At 40.9% G+C, this 21,914-nt stretch overlaps 1 protein-coding gene across 1 annotated transcript in view; it reads left to right on the top strand.

Annotated features, from left to right (window-relative positions):
- The window catches only part of Grin3a (glutamate ionotropic receptor NMDA type subunit 3A), a 176,918-nt gene extending 155,955 nt beyond the window's left edge, over nucleotides 1-20,963 (top strand). The window contains exons 7-9 of the mRNA XM_036178669.1: nucleotides 10,279-10,443; nucleotides 11,868-11,944; nucleotides 16,976-20,963. Of these exons, the coding sequence (XP_036034562.1) occupies nucleotides 10,279-10,443; nucleotides 11,868-11,944; nucleotides 16,976-17,315 (582 nt within the window). The 3' untranslated portion in view covers nucleotides 17,316-20,963. The remainder of the gene's footprint in view (nucleotides 1-10,278; nucleotides 10,444-11,867; nucleotides 11,945-16,975) is intronic.
- The last annotated feature ends 951 nt before the right edge of the window (nucleotides 20,964-21,914 follow it).

Raw genomic sequence — 21,914 nt, 5'->3', positions numbered from 1 at the left:
CTTTTTGCTGTAGCAAAATATGTTTGTCTGTTTATTTGTTTTTAATAGTTCAATTTTTTTCTTTTCTTTTTTAGTTTTTTAGATTAATTAATTTATTTATTTTTCTATTATCAGCCTGATACAGAATCGATTCTTACCTTAATATTGTGATGTTTCATAGAGAGTTGCTCAGTAATTGAGTAAAACCAGATCTTATTATAAGCAACAGTCATCCTAAGGTCCTCCATGCCATATATATATATATATATATATATATATATATATATATATATATATATCCTTATAGTTCTGTGGGTTGCAGTCTGATTGTTCTTTGCTTTCTATCTAGAATCCACTTATGAGTGAGTACATACCATGTTTGTCCTGGGTTTGGGTTACCTCACTCAGGATGATTTTTTCTAGTTCCATCCATTTGCCTTCGAATTTCATACTGTCATTGTTTTTCTCTGCTGTGTAGTACTCCATTGTGTATATGTACCACATTTTCTTAATCCATTCTTCAGTTGATGGGCATCTAGGTTGTTTCCAGGTTCTGGCTACTATGAATAATGCTGCTATGAACATAGCTGTGCATGTATCTTTGTGGTATGGTTGAGCATTCCTTGGGTATATGCCCAAGAGTGGTATGGCTGGGTCTTGAGGTAGTTCGATTCCCAATTTTCTGAGAAACCACCATACTGACTTCCACAGTGGTTATACAAGTTTGCATTCCCACCAACAGTGGAGTAGTGTTCCCATTGCTCCACATCTTATCCAACATTGACTGTCATTAGTGTTTTTGATCATAGCCATTCTGACAGGTGTAAGGTGGTATCTCAGAGTCGTTTGATTTGCATTTCTCTGATGATTAGGGATGTTGAGCATTTCTTTAAATGTCTTTCAGCCATTTGTGTTTCTTGTTTTGTGAATTCTCTGTTTAGCTCTTTAGCCCATTTTGTAATTGGATTGTTTGGTATTTTGATGTCTAATTTCTTGAGTTCTTTATATACTGTGGAGATCGATCCTCTGTCAGATGTGGGGTGGGTGAAGATCTTTTCCCATTCTGTAGGCTGTCTTTTTGTCTTATTGACCACATCTTTTGCCCTGCAAAAGCTTCTCAGTTTCAAGAGGTCCCATTTATTAATTGTTGTGCTCAGCGTCTGTGCTGCTGGTGTTATATTATATTTAGGAAGTGATCTCCCATGCCAATGCGTTCAAGAGTACTTCTTACTTTCTCTTCTATTAACTTTAGTGTAACAGGATTTATATTGAGGTCTTTGATCCACTTGGACTTGAGTTTTGTGCATGGTGACAGATATACATCTATTTGTAATCTTCTACATGTTGACATCCAGTTATGCCAGCACTATTTGTTGAAGATACTTTCTTTTTTCCATTGTATGCTTTTGGCTTCTTTGTCAAAAATCAGGTGTTCATATGTGTGTCAATTAATGTCAGGGTCTTCAATTCGATTCCATTGTTCCATATTTATATCAGTACCAGGCTGTTTTTATTACTATAGTTCTATAGTAGAGCTTGAGGTCAGGGATAGTGATGCCTCCAGATGTTGCTTTATCATACAGGATTCTTTTAGCTATCCTGGGTCTTTTGTTTTTCCATATGAAGTTGAGTATTGTTCTTTCCAAGTCTGTGAAGAATTGAGTTGGTATTTTGATGGAGATTGCATTGAATCTGTAGATTGCTTTTGGTAAGAATGCCATTTTTCTGTCCCCTCTCCCCATACTTATTCAATATAGTACTTGAAGTTCTAGCCAGAGCTATAAGACAACATAAAGAGATTAAGGGGATACAAATTGGAAAGGAAGAAGTCAAGCTCTCCCTATTTGCAGAAGGCATGATAGTATACATGAGTGACCCCAAAAATTCAACCAAGGAACTGATACAGCTAATAAAAACCTTCAGCAACATAGCAGGATACAAGATCAACTCAAAAAAATCAGTATCCCTCCTATATACAATAGACAAACAGGCTGAGAAGGAAATCAGAGATACATCACCCTTTACAATAGCCACAAATGATATAAAATACCTTGGGGTTACTCTAACTAAGCATGTGAAGACCTATATGACAAGAACTTTAAGTCCTTGAAAAAAGAAATTGAAGAAGATGTCAGAAAATGGAAAGATCTCCCATGCTCATGGATAGGCAGGATTAACATAGTAAAAATGGCTATCTTACCAAAAGCAATCTGCAGATTCAATGCAATCCCCATCAAATTACCAACACAATTCTTCACACATCTGGAAAGAATAATACTCAACTTCATATGGAAAAACAAAAAACCCAGGATAGCCAAAAGAATCCTGTACAATAAAACAACCTCTGGAGGCATCACAATCCCAGACCTCAAGCTCTACTATAGAGCTACTGTAATAAAAACAGCTTGGTACTGGTATAAAAACCGACATGTGGACCAATGGAATCGAATTGAAGACCCTGACATTAACCCGCACACCTATGAACATATAATTTTTGACAAAGAAGCCAAAAATGCACAATGGAAAAAAGAAAGCATCTTCAACAAATGGTGCTGACATAACTGGATGTCAATGTGTAGAAGGCTGCAAATAGATCCATATCTGTCGCCATGCACAAAACTCAAAGACCTCAACATAAATCCAGTTACTCTGAACCTGATAGAAGAGAAAGTAGGAAGTACTCTTAAACGCATTGGCACTGGAGATCACTTTCTAAATATAACACCAGTAGCACAGACACTGAGAGAAACAATCAATCAATGGGAACTGTTGAAACTGAGAAGCTTTTGTAGAGCAAAAGACACTGTCAACAAGAAAAAGTGACAGCCTACAGAATGGGAAAAGGTCTTCACCAACCCCACATCTGACAGAGGGCTGATATCCAGAATATATAAAGAACTCAAGACATTAGACATCAAAATGCCCAACAGTCCAATTAAGAAATGGGCTATAGAACTAAACAGGGAATTCTCCACAGAGGAAGTTCAAATGGCTGAAAGACATTTAAGGAATTGCTCAACATCCCTGATTATCTGGGAAATGCAAATCAAAATGACTCTGAGATACCACCTTACACCTGTCAGAGTGGCTAAGATCAAAAACACAGAAGACAGCTTATGCTGGAGAGGATATGGAGCAAGGGGAACTCTCCTCCACTGCTGGTGGGAATGCAAGCTTGTACAGCCACTTTGGAAATCAATATGGTGCTTCCTTAGAAAATTGGGAATCCATCTCCCCCAAGAACCAGCTATAGCACTCTTGGGCATATACCCAAGGAATGCTCAACCATACCACAAGGGCATTTGCTCAGCTATGTTCATATCAGCTTTGTTTGTAATAGCCAGAACCTGGAAACAACCTAGATGCCCTTCAACTGAAGAATAGACTAAGAAAATATGGTATATATACACAATGGAATACTACTCAGCAGAAAAAAACAATGACATCATGAGGTCCGCACGCAAATGGATGGATCTAGAAAAAATCATCCTGAGTGAGGTAACCCAGACTCAGAAGGACAAACATGGTATGTTCTCACTCCTAGGAGGATACTAGATGTACAACAAAGATGACTAGACTGCTACACAACTCCAGGGAGGCTACCTAGAAAATGGGACCCTAGGAAAGACCCAGGGATCACCCAATGACAGAGAAATGGATGAGATCTACATGAACAACCTGGATGACAGTGGGAATAATGAAGGGCAAGATTTGAGGGAAAGAAAGCTTAGGGGATCAGGAGATCCCAGCTGGATCAAGAACAGAAAGGGAGAATGAGGAATAACAGACCATGATAAATGAAGACCACATGAGAACAGGAATAGGCAGAGTGCTCAAGAGGTCCCCAGAAATCCACAATGATATATCCTCTGTAGACTCCTGGCAATGGTCGAGAGAAAGCCTGATCTGACCTAGTCTGGTGATCAGATGACTAAACACCCTAACAGTTGTCTTGGAACTCTCATCCAATAACTGATGGAAGTGGATGCAGAGATCCTCAGCCAGGCCCCAGGAGGAGCTCCAGGTGTCCAACTGTTGAGAAAGAGGAGGGACTGCAAGAGTGTGAATTGTTGAATCCAAGATTGCAAAAGGCACACAGACAAATAGCCAATTGAATGGAAGCATATGAATTATGAACCAATGGCTGTGGAGCCCTCAGCTAGATCAGACCGTCTGGATAAGTGAAACAATTGAATAGCTTGATCTGTTTGGGAGGCACTCAGTCTGTAGGACCAGGACCTGTCCTTAGTGCATGAGCTGACTGTTTGGAACCTTGGGCTTACACAGGGCCACATGCTCAGCCTGGAAGGAGGGTACAGGACCTGCCTGTACTGAATCCACCAGGTTTAAATGAATCCCCAGGGGTGTCTTGGTCCTGGAGGACATGGGAATGGAGGGGAGGGGCTGGGGGGAAGGTGGGGGTAGGGGCGGGAGGGGGGAGGACAGGGGAACCCATGGCTGATATATAAAATTAAAACACATAATAATAATAATAATAAAAGAAAAAAAAGATTGCCATTTTTACTATGTTAATCCTACCTATCCATGAGCATGGGATATCCTTCCATTTTCTGATATCTTCTTCAATTTTTCTTTAGAGATTTAAAGTTTTTATTAAAAAGGTCCTTCACTTGTTTAGTTAGTGTTATCCCAAGGTATTTTACATTATTTGTGGCTATTGTAAAAGGTGAAGTTTCTCTGACTTCTTTCTCAGCCCTTTTATCCTTTGTGTATAGAAGGGCTACTGATTTTTTTGTTATCTTGTATCCTGCCACTTTACTGAAGGAGTTTATCAGCTGTAGGAGTTCCCTAGTAGAATTTTGGGGGTCACTTATGTATACTATTATATCATCTGCAAATAGTGAAAGTTTAACTTCTTCCTTTCCAATTTGTATCCCTTTGATCTCTTTTTGTTGTATTATTGCTCTAGTTAGAACTTCTAGTACTATATTGAATAAATATGGGGAGAGTGGACAGCCTTGTCTTGTTCCTGATTTTAGTGGTATCGGTTTGAGTTTCTCTCCATTTCATTTGATAATGGCTGCTGGCTTGCTGTAAATTGCCTTTATTATGTTTAGGAATGTTCCTTGTATTCCTGATCTCTCTAAGACCTTTATCATGAAAGGGTGTTGGATTTTGTCAAATGCTTTTTCAGCATCTAATGAGATGATCATGTGTTTTTTTTTTCTTTCAGTTTGTTTATATGGTCTATTACATTGACAGATTTTCATATGTTGAACCATCCTTGTATCCCTGGAATGAAACCTACTTGGTCATGATGGATAATTTTTTGATGTATTCTTGGATTCAGTTTGCCAATACTTTGTTGAGTATTTTTTGCAGCAATGTTCATGAGGGAGATTGGTCTTTAATTCTCTTTCTTTGTTGCATCTTTGTTTGGTTTGGGTATCAGGGTAATTGTAACTTCATAGAAAGAGTTTGGTAGTGTTACTTCTGTTTCTTTTGTGTGGAACAGTTTGAAGAGTATTGGTATTAGTTCTTCTTTGAAAGTCTGGTAGAATTCTGCACTGAAACCATCTGGTCCTGGGCTTTTTTTGGTTGGGAGACTTTTGATAACTGTTTCTATTTCTTTAGAGGTTATTGGCCTATTTGAATGGTTTATCTGGTCTTGATTTAACTTTGGTATGTGGTATCTATGCAGAAAATTGTCCATTTCTTCCAGATTTTCCAATTTTGTGGAGTATAGGTTTTTGAAGTATGACCTGATGATTCTCTGGGTTTCCTCATTGTCTGTTGTTATGTCCCCTTTTCATTTCTGATTTTGTTAATTTGGGTGCTCTCTCTTTGCCTTTTGGTTAATTTGGCTAGGGGTTTATCTATCTTGTTGATTTTTTTCAAAGAACCTACTCTGTTTCATTGATTTTTTGTATTGTTCTCTTGGTTTCTATTTCATTGATTTCAGCCCTCAATTTGATTATTTCCTGGCATCTATTTCTCCTGAGTGAGTTTGTTTCTTTTTGTTCTAGCACTTTCAGTTGTGCTGCTAATTCATTGGTATGAGATTTTTTTCCATCTTCTTTATGTGTGCGCTCAGGGCCATGAATTTTCCTCTTAGTATGCTTTCATAGTGTCCCATAAGTTTGAGTATGTTGTACTTTCATTTTCATTGAATTCTAGGAAATCTTTAATTACTTTATTTATTTCTTCCTTGACCCATTGATATTTCAGGTGAGCATTATTCAGTTTCCATGAGATTGTAGACTTTCTATAATTTTTGTTGTTGTTGAAGTCTAACTTTAAGGCATAGTGGTCCGATAAGATACAGGTTATTCCAATGTTTTTGTATCTGTTGAGATTTGTTTTGTGACCAAGCATGTGGTCAATTTTTGAGAAGGTTCCATGGGGTGCTGAGAAGAAGGTATATCCTTTTGTGTTAGGATGGAATGTTCTGTAGATATCTATTAAGTCCATTTGAATTATAACATCTGTTAGGTCCTTTATTTCTTTGTTGAGTTTCAGTCTGGTAGATCTATCTTTTGGTGAGAGTGGTGTGTTGAAATCTCCCACTACTAATGTGTGGGGTTTGATGTGTGTTTTAAGTTTTAGTAGAGTTTCTTTTATGAGTGTGGGTGCCTTTGTATTTGGGGCATAAATGTTCAGGATCAAGACTTCATCTTGCTTTATTTTTCCTGTGATAAATATGTAATGCCCATCTTGACCTCTTTTGATTGATTTTAGTTTGAAGTCTATTTTATTAGATATAAGGATAGCTACACCAGCTTGTTTCTTAGGTTCATTTGCTTGGAAAGCCTTTTCCCAGCCCTTTACTCTGAGGAAGTGTCCATCTTTAAAGTTGAGGTATGTTTCTTGTATGCAGCAAAAGGATGGATCCTGTTTTCTTATCCATTCTGTTAGTCTGTGTCTTTTTATAGGTAAGTTGAGACCATTGATATTGATGGATATTAATGACCAGTGATTATTAGTTGTTATTTTTGTGGTCGTGTTGTGTTATTCTTCTTTGGTGTGGGATTATCTATCGCCTGAGTTTTCATAGCTGTGTTTAGCTTATTTAGGTTGGATATTTCCTTCTAGTGCTTTCTGTAGGGCTGGGTTCGTGGACAAGTATTGTTTAAATTTCGTTTTATTATAGAATATTTTGTTTACTCTGTCTATGTTGGTTGAGAGTTTTGCTGGAGAGTTTTGCTGGGTATAATATTCTGGGTTGGCATCCATGGTCTCTTAGTGTCTACATAACATTTGTCCAGGACCTTCTAGCTTTCATAGTCTCTATTGAGAAGTCTGGTGTTATTCTGATGGGTTTGCCTTTATATGTTACTTGGTCTTTTTCCTTTGCGGCTCTTAATATTTTTTCTTTATTCTGTATGTTTAGTGTTTTGACTATTATGTGGCAAGGGGACTTTTTTTTGATCCAGCCTATTTGGTGTTCTGTAAGCTTCTTGTATCTTCATAGGTGTTTCTTTCTTTAGGTTAGGAAAGTTTTCTTCTATGATTTTGTTGAATATGTTTTCTGTGCCTTTGAGTTGGTATTCTTCTCCTTTTTCTATCCCTATTATTCTTAGGTTTGATCTTTTCATGGTGTCCCATATTTCTTGGATGTTTTGTGTTATGACTTTTTTGTCTTTAGTGTTTTCTTTGAGTGATACCTCTATTTTCTCTATTGTGTCTTTATTGTCCAAGATTCTCTGTTCCATCTCTTGCATTTGGTTGGTTATGCTTGTTTCTGTAGTTCCTGTTCGTTTAGTCAGGATTTCTATTTCCAGCATTCCCTCAGTTTGTGTTTTCTTTATTGTCTCAATTCCATTTTTTAGATCTTGGATTGTTTCCTTCCTCTGTTTAATTACTTTTTCTTGGCTTTCTTTGATTTCTTCCAATCTTTTGTTTGTTTTTTCTTCCATTTCTTTAAGGGGATTTTTTGTTTCCTCTCTAAGGGAGTTTTTCTCTTCCTCTTTAATGGAGTTTTTCATTTCCTCTTTAAGGGAATTTCTTATTTCCTCTTTAGTGGAGTTTTTCATTTCCTCCTTAAGGGAATTTTTTATTTCCTCTCTAAGGGAGTTTTTCACTTCATCTTTGATGGAGTTTCTCATTTCCTCTTTAAGGGAATTATTTATTTTTCTCTTTAAGGGAGTTTTTCATTTCCTCTTTAAAGGCCTCTATCATCTTCTTAAAGTCATTTTTGGGGTTGATTTCTTCTGTTTCTTCTGCCTTAGTATATTCAGGTCTTGTAGGTGTAGAATCACTAGGTTGTGATGTTGTCATATAGGTCTTCATGTTGTTGCCTGTGTTTTTGCACTGGCGTCTACTCATCTCTTCCTCTGTTCGGTGTAGAAAGTGTCTGTGTCTGAAGGTGCCTCTCTTATTCTAATTGTTAGTCTTGGTTCACTAGGATTTCTTTGTTAAATTGGTGCTGTTGGTCTATTTGTTTGGGATCAGCTTAGTCAAATCAGAGTTAGTGGCTTCTGTCTTTGGGAGCAGTTGTTCCCGGTTGATGTAGGGTGTGCTTATGGTTTCAGTGGTTGTTAGGTTTGTAGGGGTTGGGTTTTTTGTTTGTTTTGAGGGGTTTTGGGGGGTGGGGGGAGGGGAGGAGGGAAAGGTAGCTGTCTAGTCACTGGGACTCCAATGGGTAGGGCCTAGGAGTTAGAGACCTGATCTGTAGGTCTGGAGATGGGAGCTTACCTGTTCTCAGTCGGTGAAGTGTATACTTATGATTCTGGTGATCTGGTTCAGTGGTTGGGTGTTACCTTCTTTTGTGTTCTCAGGTCACATTTTGCTCTTTCATGAACTCCTCAGCTGTTTTTGTTTCCTCAGACTGTAGACTGTAGGTTTCTGAATCCTCTCCCAGATGGATTTCAGCTGAGTAGGGTAGTCTCAGTAACACCTCCAAGTTGTTGGGTTTCGCAGGATTGGCAGCTGGGCCCTCGGTTGGCCTCAGTGTTCAGATCCGTTCTGGACTCCTACCACGGACATGGCTCCTTCCCCAGGTGTTGTTATTAAAGGTGTCCTTGTTCCAAGCTCTTGATTAGGAGCTTGTTTTCATTAACTCCTCAATGGATGGTAGCTCAGTTTCTGGTTTTTATTATAATTGCGTCTAGGCCTCCGCCCCGCCGCCAGGCCTGCCTGCCTCTGCCCCTGTTTTTATTTTTATTAGGTAATATTATTTTCTTCTTGGGTCTCTGAGGGAGTTGAAGGTTATAGTTGACGATTAGATAGTTACAGTTATAGTTCTGTTAGTAATATAAGTTAGGATAGAAAGTGAATCCAGTACATTTTGGACTTACCAAAACAGGATAGACAATGGAATTATTTTCTCTGAATTTGTCAAATGCAAATGGAATAGACATTGTTTAGGTATTTATTGCTTGTATATATGGTATATAGTTATTGTACTTTTCTATATAATTTTTCTTTTATTAGTTACAACATTTTTCCTTTTTTCTTTTTATTAAAATAGAAAAGGGGAAATATGGTGATTACTTTATTTGTACTGAAATGTGATTTTATTTGTATGTTAATAAATAAAGTTGCCTGGGGGTCAGAGCTAATAGCAAGCCATAGCAGAAGCCAGGCAGTGGTGCACACCTTTAATCCAGATCACATGACAGGCAGATCTCTGTGTGTTCAAGGATACAACCAGCATGGTGACACACGCCTTTAATCTCAATACCAACATAGAAGACCTGGAGGTCTGTATAGACAAGCAGTGACGAGGAGGTCATTTGGTTGAGTTTACAACCAATGAGGAGGCAGAACAGAAAGTCAATAAAAAGAAGGAAAAAAAAAAACAGACACACAGGAAGTAGGTCTCTTTCTGAGGGAAAGAACAGCAGTGGCAGTGAAGGGTAAGAAAGGATTTTTAGCTCTCAGCTATTGCTCTGATCTCTTAGGCTTTTGACTCTGCATTTGGCTCTGTGTTTCTTATTTTAAAAAGACTGTTACTTCTACAAACTCATGATCTTTTCTCCTTAAATCTGTTCTTTCTCTGCTCCTGAAAGAGGTTCTTTCTCTCATAGTCAACTGATTCACATATCCAACTGTTACAGTTCTTTATTTCTATGCCTCTAAGAAATGGAAGCATAGTCCAGTCTCAAGGCCTTTGAACAACTCCTGGGATGACACAAAGGGAGTTCCATGTGTGAGCAGCACTCCAGGACTATGCTCAGCAGCAGCCCAAACTCACCCAGGGTGTGTCCTTCATGGTTAGGGTACAGTGGTGTTCACCCAGGGAGGAAGGGTCTCCAGCTAAAGTAAAATTGAATCAAAGAGAGCCAATGACTGTCAGGCTGCATGTGTCATGACACGGTCTTTTCTGTCTTATCACAGACTTTGCAAATGGGCATCAAGCATTTTTCTGGACTCTTCGTGCTACTGTGCATTGGATTTGGTCTCTCGATCCTGACAACCATTGGTGAACACATAGTGTACAGACTGCTGCTGCCACGAATCAAAAACAAATCTAAGCTGCAATACTGGCTGCACACCAGTCAGGTGAGTTCTGTAGGACTCTTGTTCCAGTGCTCTGGTACTTAAGAATTCTCAGGGAGGAAAGACCCAGGAAAGTTTGTTAACTGACAAATGGCAAAAAACCAAGAGGGGGATGGTCAAGCATTCAGGGTTGTAATTCCCTTTAGCCCACTAACCCATCTACCCATAAATTGAGGACTCACAGGGTCACTTCCTTTCCTGAAACACTACTGCTGCCCATGGAAGACATAACTATTTTGAACCCAGTTTCACTTAACAGAGATCACCTGAAGAGATGATTTGAAAAATCCGTTCCCCACAGATTTTTTTTTTCCCTTGCCAAAGTGAAAGCTGGTGAGAGTCTTACATTCCCATTTGCTTTCAAGTGGTCCGTCCCATTTCCCTGGTCTGCTTTTCTCTGTCAGGAGTTCTGAGGCTTACTTGTATGGGGCCATGTCTCACAGGAGGTTTTCTCTCTCTCTCTCTTTTTTTTTTTTTTTTTTTAATGTGGAGCTGAGGATTGAACCCAGGGCCTTGTGCTTGCTAGGCAAGTGCTCTACCACTGAGCTAAATCCCCAACCTAGGTTTTCTCTTATAACATAGACACCAACATCTAATTTACAAAGATAATTAAAGACCATTTGTACAAACTCCCTCACACATCTCTACCTGTCTGAAACCAATGTGGACATCCATGCTGTAGTCAGGGGGTGTAGTTGGGATGAAGGGACTAGCAAATTACATGGTTTCATCTGACCATGTAAGGTGGATGAGCCACCCCCCCTCCCCAGTGTGGGGTCCCTCCTGCTACTCCATGACTTGCCTCACCTCTTGAAGGTGAGGCTGAGGTGTTTCTGCTTTTGACATTCACCCATTCTGTTACTGATTGCCTTGCTCTGTGTGTGTGTGTGTGTGTGTGTGTGTGTGTGTGTGTGTGTGTGTGTGTGTGTTTTGCCACTATTTTTTTGTTTTTCCCTTTGTTTTCTAGACAACCAATTTTCTCACAGTTGAACCCTATTCTTCATACTTTCTAGGGAGTCATTGGTCTCCTTAAAGTCTGCAGACAAGTGATCTTCTCTATTATATGCTAATATGTAGTTAAATTCTCAGGACACCTGCTCTCCTTCCTTGGTTTGGTTGCTTTTGACTCAACTCTAACAATTGTACAAGGCTTCGTACCACACAGGAGTTGTTGGTTTTTACTTCTTTGTATCACAGACTATTTCACCATCCAATCCTTCTCCTAGGAATAAGAAGCTATAATTTAGAATCCTTGTTACCTTGTGACAGGTGGCTGAATGTTGACCTAAATTCATGCATGCCTGAAATTTTGGTTAAAGAAGCCAAAGTTTGTAGCCACTAGATATAGTCTGTGAAATCCTAAGCAGTGTTTTGTCCCCTGATATACACATTCTAAATGATCTCTATGAATCTGTTCTTCCTACTAGAGATTTCACAGAGCACTAAACACATCATTTGTAGAAGAAAAGCAGCCATGTTTCAAGACAAAACGTGTGGAAAAGAGGTAAGAGGTCAAAGCTGTTGCTAAAGCCTTGGTAAAATGAAAGTTTGGACATGTGGTGACACCCCATAATCAAAAAGGAAGTTACCTCTAATTAAGTATTCAGACCAAATTTGGGCAATCTGTTGGTAAACAAAATCAATATAAATACAAGGATTTTCAGTTATAATCAAGTAAAACAGAAAATAAACAAATCCATGCATATATATGCATATGTGTACACTGAAATGCAACATAGACAAAATATTGACAAGTTTAAAAATGCATGAATGGACTGCAGAGACTGGCATCTGGGTCCAGTCCTGTCTGCGACATTTAACAATATGTGTTATTTAACATCTGTTCCCCAGACTCTTCATCTATGAAAAATTTTTTAAAAGTATCCATTCCCTGGAATTATTATAAGCTATAAATGAAATAGAAAGCTAAAAGCCCTGAAAGTAAATCAAATGCCTAATTAATACTAGCAAGTATCATGTACCAAATACACAGATCCCTTCATTTGTGGATTGAGCAGGCAATTTTTTTTTCCACCTGGAATGCCTTTTAGACATGTTTCAATTTCTCACCTCTCCAGCACTCCTGAGACTATGTGAAACATGCTACAGAGATACCTACTAAGTCCACTTTCTGGCACTCTCCCAACTCCCTAGATAAGGCTTTCACAAATAGGTAAAAGAATTAAGTGTCTCAAAGGCCCATGCCTTCACTACAGCCAGCCTGTGCATGGCTGTGTCCTCCTCCAGGGTGACTGAAGATGTCAGAAGCACTTTAAGTCTGCTGCTTGTTGGCCTCTGTTGCTGCTGCCGGAGGCTTCCCTGAGACCTCAGACAGGACAATGGCTTTGAGAATTGGAGGCACAAAGCTGGGATTTCTGGGTAGTTGAAAATCTGACACTAACACCTCTCATTCATAACAAAAGGAAAATGGTCTACAACAGGATTCTTGTCTAGCTTGGATCTCCTCTGCAGCTGTGCTGGTCTCTGGGCTGCATCTAACTTGTCAGAATCATTTACAATCTCTTAAGGTTCCTTTCCAGTCACAGAATGACCTGTCACCTGGCTGTCAGTTTGGTATTCCCTTGTCACAGTACAAGTCTGTTAATGACAAGCTACAGACTAGCCAGGTCATAGCTGCTCTGTTACTTTGGAGAGATTTTCCTATAATTCTTTAATCAGAGAAACACAAGAAGACATAGCTGTGAAATACTATCTTACAATTACAGAACATTTTCCCCAAGAAATAGAAACAAGACATCCAGTAACTCTGTTCCTTTAATGGTACTCTTATACCTACCTCACCTTAGCTGAAAGCCAAATGTGTCTCTTCACTCAACTTAGCCACTTCTCTTACAGACTCCCTTCCTTACTCTGATGAAGAGCTAAGAGAGAATGTCTTCATCACTGTGACCCAATTAATCCTCAACCTGTGTCTCTAACAGACTTGCATTGTGGCACCACATACCACAGACTGAGGGGGCTGTTAGGAGTGCTCTGTGACTGAAGAGACTTTAGGAGACCACAGAAATGATTCTGATAAGCTGACTATGGTCAAGATAGATGGGACTTCATCACTGGGGCTGCAAGCCATGAAAAAGAGTCATACTGTCTACCTTTTCCTTTTATTGTGGATGGCCCACAGTTCCTATAGCAACCTCCCTACAAGCCAGAGCCTGCACCCTTCCAAACTCTGTATGGATTTGAAGTCTCACAGTTACTGGTTTTGAACAGTTCACTGGAATCCTGAGTTTCAATCTTATAAAGCTGCTCCAAAGAAGCCTGTTTTGCCCATTTTATTGTGAAATACTTCTTCATTCCATTGGCCATGTTCAACTTTTAAGGCCAGAGAAGGCTTGACCAAAACACAACCTAATTCCTTCTAGTCAATTCCTTGACCAAAATACACACACATACACTCAGTCCTTCTAATTAGACACCTTATCTATTTATGTACCTACCACCTTGCATTCATAGGTATCTCAGAGCCACACATCAATTATCAGAGAGAGCACAGTGATGCTAGCAATTAGAGGATATTATGAAGAAGTCCAGCTTTTGCTTATTATTCTGTTATATTCCCACATACATGTCCCAAGTTTTGGATAACCAGACTACCTGCCTGATTATTATTATTATTGTTGTTGTTGTTGTTATTATTATTATTATTATTATTATTATTATTAATCTGATCACTACGGCTACCTGAACAGTCTAATAAAACAGGTAGACAATTCTACTCCTAATGTCCTACTGTCAATCATTCTGTAGTACCAGAGTTAGGTTTGCTGACTTGGAAATACCCTTTCTTTCTTCTCTTGAAAGAATCAAATGCAAATGTCCATGCCATTATGACATGACATCCTGCTCTATTCTCCGTATTTATTGAATGAATTTGGAGGACTAGAAAAATGGAAGATTAACATGAGCTTGGTGGCTTGGAGACATTCTAGGTCATAGTTTAAGCTATATTTTAATGCACATTAATGAATATTTCAAGAGAGCTTTCATCTGTAATTCATGATTTACTCAGTGGGAAAACTTAAAAGGCCAGAAGAAAACATCTAACCATATCATCTCTGATTCCAAGGTCAGGAAAGCAGCTGTAGGTAGAATCCCTGTAGCACTTTCCCCAGACCATAACATAGGAAAAGGGAGCTCTGGTGCTCCTCTATCTATGAGACTTCAACAAGAGAACTGGTGAGCTATAACCAGAAGTTTGGGGTGTCTGTGTTAATGCCCTGGGCAGGTCTAGCTCATAACATTATTTTTTTTGAAACTAGACCTATAGATCAAGGAAAGGGGCCATGGATTAAAAGGGAATGAAGAATTAAACCACCTTGGCAATCTACTTCTGGGCAAAGCCACATGGAACTATTCTATTAAGTCTTTGTGTGTTGTTCTCAACTATGTAACTCCATCAAGAATGCATTTCCCCTCCTCTTGTCTTTTCCAACTCCAGGGTTTCCACTCCCACTCTCCAGGCAATTAGGAGTCCAGGAATAAAACTGTCTCAGTTTTATGGGAACAAAACACAGGGATTTAATAGAGGTTTCCTACAGTGTTGTACCACATGGTAAACTGCAAAAGTGGTTGTAATCTTCCTCCTCCTACTTCTCCTTCTCCATGGTAGAAGGAATCAGCAGTCATATTGCTAAGACTAAGCTGTTCTCACGGTAGGAAACTCTTTTCATTGCATTCAGCCATCAAGGTGTTTTTAGAAACTTGCCCAGCTCCCTCCCATACCCATCAAGCATCACACGTGTCTCCATGGATGGTGGCAAGTGGTATATGCAAGCATGAAGGAATTGTAAATCTATTTCTAACCGTCACCACCTCAGCAAGAATCAAGGGTATTCTTATTTTTCTTTGTTTTTAAGCATCAAATTTGACTTGTCATTCTCAATATGCATAAAATCGCCCCTGTAGTGAGAAACATTTTGCTAAATCCTTGGTTAATAGGCCTTTATTCTCCCCTGAAGCCCAATATAGCCCAGAAGGGATAAAAGTCAGCCATAAAATATTACCAACCAGTGAACCAGTGCTTAGAGCACTACATCTGAACAAAGATTTCTCCCTCTTTTTAATCTCTATAGCCATAAGATATCTCCAGGCAGCACTGCTTTCTGAGCATTGCTTATAGGTAAGGTATAAAAATGTACCTAGGTATGGCCCAGTAAGGAAGAGCGCTTGCTCTGCAAGCAGGAGGACCTAGTTGAATTCCCATTACTCAAGTTAAAGCTCAACGTGACTACATGTGCCTGTAACCCCAGCATTGGGGGATGGGGACAGGCAGTTCCTGAGAGCATGCTGGCTAGCCAGCCTAGCTGAAGTGGTAACTTTGTGGACCCTGTCTAAAGCAATAAGGCAGAAGGTGATAGAAGAAAACACAGGATGTCTTGCTGTGGCCTCAACATGTGTTTATCCTGACAATGAACCCACCCACCTGTGGGAGGCCTATCCATTTCTCTGTGGGAGGCCCACTTCCACTTTTTCCTCAGGGTACTCTTGAGGAGGGAGAAATGTTCAGATAGAAAGATGGAAAGAAACAGATAGAAACCCAGGATAGCCTTGGGAGGGGTTGGATCAATATCCACCTGCCAATTCTATATCTTCAAAAGGGCTTTTTATAGGAGCATCAAGGGGCAGAGCAAAAGATCTCCCCCTAGAACAGCCAAGTGCAGACCCTTCTAATCACCTGGTAACCATGTACATGGTCAGGCAATCCTCTAATGCAGCCCTGCTTGGTAAAGCAAGCTCAGATCTCACTAGGAAACCTCTGTGGGCCTCCACAGAGCCACCTACATATTCATTCTCTCCCTCCCTCCCTCTCTCTCTCTCTCTCTCTCTCTCTCTCTCTCTCTCTCTCTCTCACACACACACACACACACACACACACACACACACACACACAAAGACAAGGGTGTTGGGAGTACTTTAAATAATTCATAAGACAATGCACTGTAACCAGAGGTGGAGCCTTTCTGTCCCGATTGCCCGGTCCCAAATAAACACACAGAAGCTTATATTTGGCCTATGGCTCAGGCTTATTATTAGCTAGCTCTTACATTTAAGTTAACCTATATTTCTTATCCATGCTTTGCCACTCGGTTTATGGCTTGTTACCTTACTTTTGACATGTCTTGCTTGCTTGGCATCTAGTGTCTGCCCAACTCCACCCTTCTTCCTGCATCTCTGTTTGACTTCCCTGCCCAGTCTTATTCTGCCTGGCTATAGGCCAAATCAACCTTTATTATAAACCAATGAGAACAACACATATTCACAGCATACAGGATCCCACAGCAATGCACTATTTCCCATTTCACCAGAAGATATCCAATTCCTGTGTCAAAGCAACAAAAGGCTCGGTAAGACCTTCAATTCAGTTCCCGGCTCCTATTTTCCCCATGGTGCTCTAAGAAGGCAGTCCACTCATGGCTTGGTGACTTAATTTCTACAAATGTAACTATTTCTGATGTTCACATAGAGGATGTGGTTGCAGGACAGAAGGGGACTCTGAATTGTCTTTGTTTCCTAGGTCCAACATGGGACCCCAGCAGCTCATGGTGTGGAATACTTCTAATCTGAGTCATGACAACCAACGAAAGTACATCTTTGGTGATGAGGGAGGACAAAACCAGCTGGGTACCCAGACCCACCAGGACATCCCTCTCCCTCCAAGGAGAAGAGAGCTCCCTGCCTCACTGACCACCAATGGGAAAGCAGACCCCCTCAATGTAGCTCGGAACTCAGTGATGCAGGAACTCTCCGAGTTGGAGAAGCAGATCCAAGTGATCCGCCAGGAGCTGCAGTTGGCCGTAAGCAGGAAAACAGAGCTGGAGGAGTATCAAAGGACAAATCGGACTTGTGAATCCTAGGCAGTGCCACTGCTCCCCTTTCTCAGCCCCCGATATTCTGAAGCCCTTGAGGCACTTTGTAAATCTCTTTTGTATTGACTGACAAGGTGTGGGGTCTGGCAGTGAAGTGTGCTGTCCTCAGCCTAACATGCAGCAGCAGCAGCTCTTCCCACACATGCCCCCCAGGTCTCCAGGGTAGGAATCTTTTCCATAGCAGGAACCTAGAGTTAGTCAGGGGTAAAGTCTGTACAAGGAGATTGGTGAGCAGCCGCCAGAGGGCTCTGGCTCCTGTCAACCTTTTCACCTGGTGCCACAATATTTCTGGTTTTTAGCCCTTTCTGTGCACTTCAACAAGAGATAAAAATTATTGCTTATACCTATGTCTTACTGGGTTGGTTTTTAATATTATTACAAAATAGAATTATCCAGGTTTGCAGATTTGATACAACTCCCCAATCTAAATTTGATCTTACATTCTGAATAAGCAGGGTAGGAGCCAGGAAAACTGGGGCAGAGCAGATACATTTAAAGAAAAAAAAAAAAAAATGGAGCTCAGAATTACCACAGGCAAGGGGGGACTGGCTAAGCTAGCACCGAGTGCTTGAGCAGCTCTGGCTCTCTGAGCCCACCCCAACTAACATTTAGCAGAAACATGTTGATGCACCACTATGAACGAGAAAGGGAAGCAAGGAGAGCAGAGGGCAGGCAGACGGGGAATTAGCAATGTACACGGTGCACTTAAAATAAAGCTCTGGGCCAGAAAGGCAATTTGGCTAAAGAATGTATTGCACTATACTTCTAATGTAACTAAGCATCTCCACCATAGCATGTACCTTTTATAAAGGAGAGAGCAGAGCAAGGCCATGTCCTTAGCAGGAACCTGTGCTATTCCCTAGTTAATACCTGTACCAGGGTCTGTGAGCTGACACTGTTAAGGGAAATGTTCTTCATACATGTGAGGCTGTTTTCAGATTAGTGGTCCCCTCTTAGCCTGAGGAACCCCAGAAGCAACCAGGGGTTTATGAACATCACAAATGTCAAATACTGGAGTCTGCCCCATTTCATCCTCTCCCATCCTTACACTTACTGGTCTCCTATGAACGGTGGCTAAATTTTAGTGATTATCCTCCTGGCTCCATATAATGCCCTCAGAAATGGATGTAATTAACCTAGCTCCCCCTTTGCTTAGTCATCACTTTCTAGTCATATAATTGCTGGCTTGCAGAAAGGAAAGAAACATGAGACCTCTAGACTTCCTATATGCTCCCAAATATTGGCAAGGTAATCATCTAAGGCCCTCTTCAGAGTGCCGATTGCCAAGAGTTATGTTGGGTGGACTTAGTGGTGGGCTCAGAATCCTAATGCTAGCCAGCACCCCAGAACACACCACAGCCCTAAAGTTACTCTCAGAGAAGCAATGCTCTGGAAGTTTGGCAACCTCCAGCACGTGAGAAGGAAGGAGAGCCTGTCTTTTCTTCTTTTACTTCAGCACTCAACTACTTACTGACTGGTATCCACATCCCCACATCCCCACCTTAACACCAGGATTCCATTTAGAAGTAGACTTTTCTGTTGATCAATGCTATTTCATCTTCTCCATCTTGCTTATTCAGTTAATGTCTACATTGAACGCACAACACTGTGCCAAGAAGTGCTCAGATCATTAAATGGGGCTTCCATCATAAAATTCCTCCCACTTTGGGACACAATGTCTGCACTCCTCTGAGAGCTTCACAGATCCCTAGATAAAGACAGTGGCCTACATTGTAATCAAAACATCTGAGTAATGAGTTTAATGACTGGGTAAACCTAGGAGTGCAAGTAAGCTCAGATATTCAAGAGGAGGCAGGGGGGCTGTAAAAACAGATTTCAGCCTCACAGATTAAACACTCCAGTGAGGAGAAATCGGCTGGAAAACAGAAGAGGGCAATGTGCTCTGTAGTGCCCTCATACCCTCTTGTACTCTCATCCCAGCAGGGCTCAGCTGCCTTTAGCAGGTGCCCTCCCTCAGCCATTGCCACCTATCTGTAACAATGTCCTGGGGACACTGCTCTGAGCATCCCTGGATACCTGCTCAGCATGCAAGGCTGATGTATAGTGTACCTCAACTCACATGACAGTCATGCTCCTGTGGTACATGGACATTTGTGCAACAACTCATATTCCGACTGTACTTGAGAGGCTGACTATTTAAGGGAACACAGAGGTGAATTCTTTTGTAAAGAATCCTTTTGTAATGCAAACAATTCTCCCTTAAGGTATCTGTTTTGTAAGTTTGGATTTTTGTATATCTAGTTTATCTTAAGCTTCTCTACTGAGGCATTCTGAGTAGTGATCACATTGCAGAGCATCCTGCCTACCCACAGAGCAGAGAACACAAGCACGCTCTTAAGAGGAGCTACTTGGCCAATATTGTGGCCAGGATGCAACAAGGAGCAACAAGAGTAAAGGAGGCTTACTGCTGTCAGCACTGCTTAAAATGCTTCCAATGTCCTGGGTAAAGAAAAAACATAATTGCTTGTGAGGCAGTTTTCATGATAAATAGCAAAATTTTTAATGGTAGTAATTGAACAGTGTTTTGCAATTTGTGAAACAGTGTGCTGTGTTTTGTACAGATTTCACAAAAGGGGGAGTCCTTCTAAACCTTTTGTTCTGCTCCACCTCAGTTCTCTCACCTACCGCTCAGGCTCACAGAGGAAAGCTTCCAGCGGTAGGGCTGTTGGAATGAGCTAAGGGATGCTGCCGTGCCATGTGAACTCCCATTTCATAGGATCAGGAAATCCTGTTCCCACCCAGGTTCAGGTACTGCAAAACCTGGAATGTGGCCCATTCTCCAAGGGGGCCTTGCAAGGGAAGCACATGAAGCATGATCGGGTAAGCTGGTTTGTTTGAATAAGGGTTCCACAGTGTTTTTGCCACAAGAGAAGAAAAAGTATTCCTCCAACGACAAAAGCAAGTTAGAACAGCTGGGAAAGTCAAGGAGGCAGCTGCACAGACCTAAGAAGTTAGGGTATGTACTATGCCAGAGTTTCCTATTATTCTAAGATTTGCACAAACCCTATTCAGGAATGGCTGCTTCCCTCCTCCCCCCTCCCCCCAAATATGGTACGTGGAGCCATGCAGAACAAAACTGCACCACTGAGGTAACTCCTTGGTGTTGGATCAGCTAGAGCCTTGAGGCATAGTTGAGCACCCCTTTGTGTGGATCAAGAAAGGGAAAGAAAGAAACTACTTCAGAGTCTCTTTTCTTCTCAACTCATTTGGAAAGGCAACCCTGAAAATCCACTCAGTCTTCAGCAGAAATTGCTTTTCTAGTCATTAAAACCACTTCACCACCTGCGTTGTTTTGTTATGCCTTCCTCCCCACCCCACTCTCCCACTCCCGCCAAACTCTCTTGTTTAGTTGTCAATCATTTTATGAAAATGCAGTGCTTCTAAGTATTTCCTTAAGGTCTGTGAACAGTATTTGCCCTGTGTCTTCATTTCAGTGTGTGTGCAACTGCTCCTCCGCTCCAAGAACTGACCCGCTGTCTTGTGAGCATGACGTGAACAGGCTGTTTTGCTCCAGCCACTTTTCTTGTACAACCACGGGGATGGACTAGATGTCCTCGGGTCTTTTCCATCTTCGCTTTCTATGACTGTGGAATAAATGTTCAGATAGAAACTTCACTTTCAGTTGCGCTGCTGGCATTCTTTGGGGATTCAAATATATAGCAAGACACCAGTCTCCTCCTCATAGGAGACCCACTGATGCAAGACTTGGGTGACTTATACATGTTTCTTTGGCCTAGTCCAAAGCAGCACAAAATATGCTGAGAGAATGCAGAGCCTGGGCTTTGAGAAGCAGAAGCATCTTTATATGAGAAAGACATTATAAGAAAAAAACAAAACAAAACAAAACAAAACCTCTTCCCAGGTCTCTAAAAACTGCCCTAATCATCTTCCTTTAGTAATGCAACAAGCATGACCTAGACAGTTCGCATTTACACATCAATGGCAAAGAGACAACAGTAGAAAGGGCAGATACAGTCTTAGCCTTGGAGGACCTTCTCTTAATTTGATCTTTCCAGGGCTTATAAACATACTGTAATAGCCAACATTTATGGGCATTTACTATAAGACATGGGCTCATTTAATCGTGTGATTAGATTACAACCATCTGATACTACATACTTTATATATAATCTAGAAGAGTCAAATACTACAAGTTTACAGGTGGAAAAAAACAAGTCAGAGAGATGTGTGATCAGCCCAAGGTCACACAGCTAGCATCAATGGCAGAGATTAGTTTGCAAACAGCACAACCATAAGACAGTACTGTTAGCATCTTGGCCAGTGCCTACCTCTCCCTCCTCCAATGCCCCTTATCTGGCATACTCTGGCCCAGGCCTTGGCTTGACCTCCAGCTCTACAGTTCAGGGGAAAGTTGGAATGACAACTGGTTCTGCAGACTCAACTGGAGCCACTGGAGCCTCACAAAAGTAGTACATCTGCATTTGTTCTGTTCTCTAGGTCCTGCCAAGCACGGGCACAAACAGCTTCCTATCACTCAGCAGCCCTACAGACATGCAGGCAGTTTCTGACAATCCAAGCAATTTCAGCAGCTTGCAAACTTGCCTT

This window comes from Onychomys torridus, chromosome 2 (genome assembly GCF_903995425.1).
Source record: "Onychomys torridus chromosome 2, mOncTor1.1, whole genome shotgun sequence".
In the NCBI taxonomy this organism is placed as follows: domain Eukaryota; kingdom Metazoa; phylum Chordata; class Mammalia; order Rodentia; family Cricetidae; genus Onychomys; species Onychomys torridus.
This window is presented reverse-complemented; position numbering and strand designations above follow the sequence as displayed.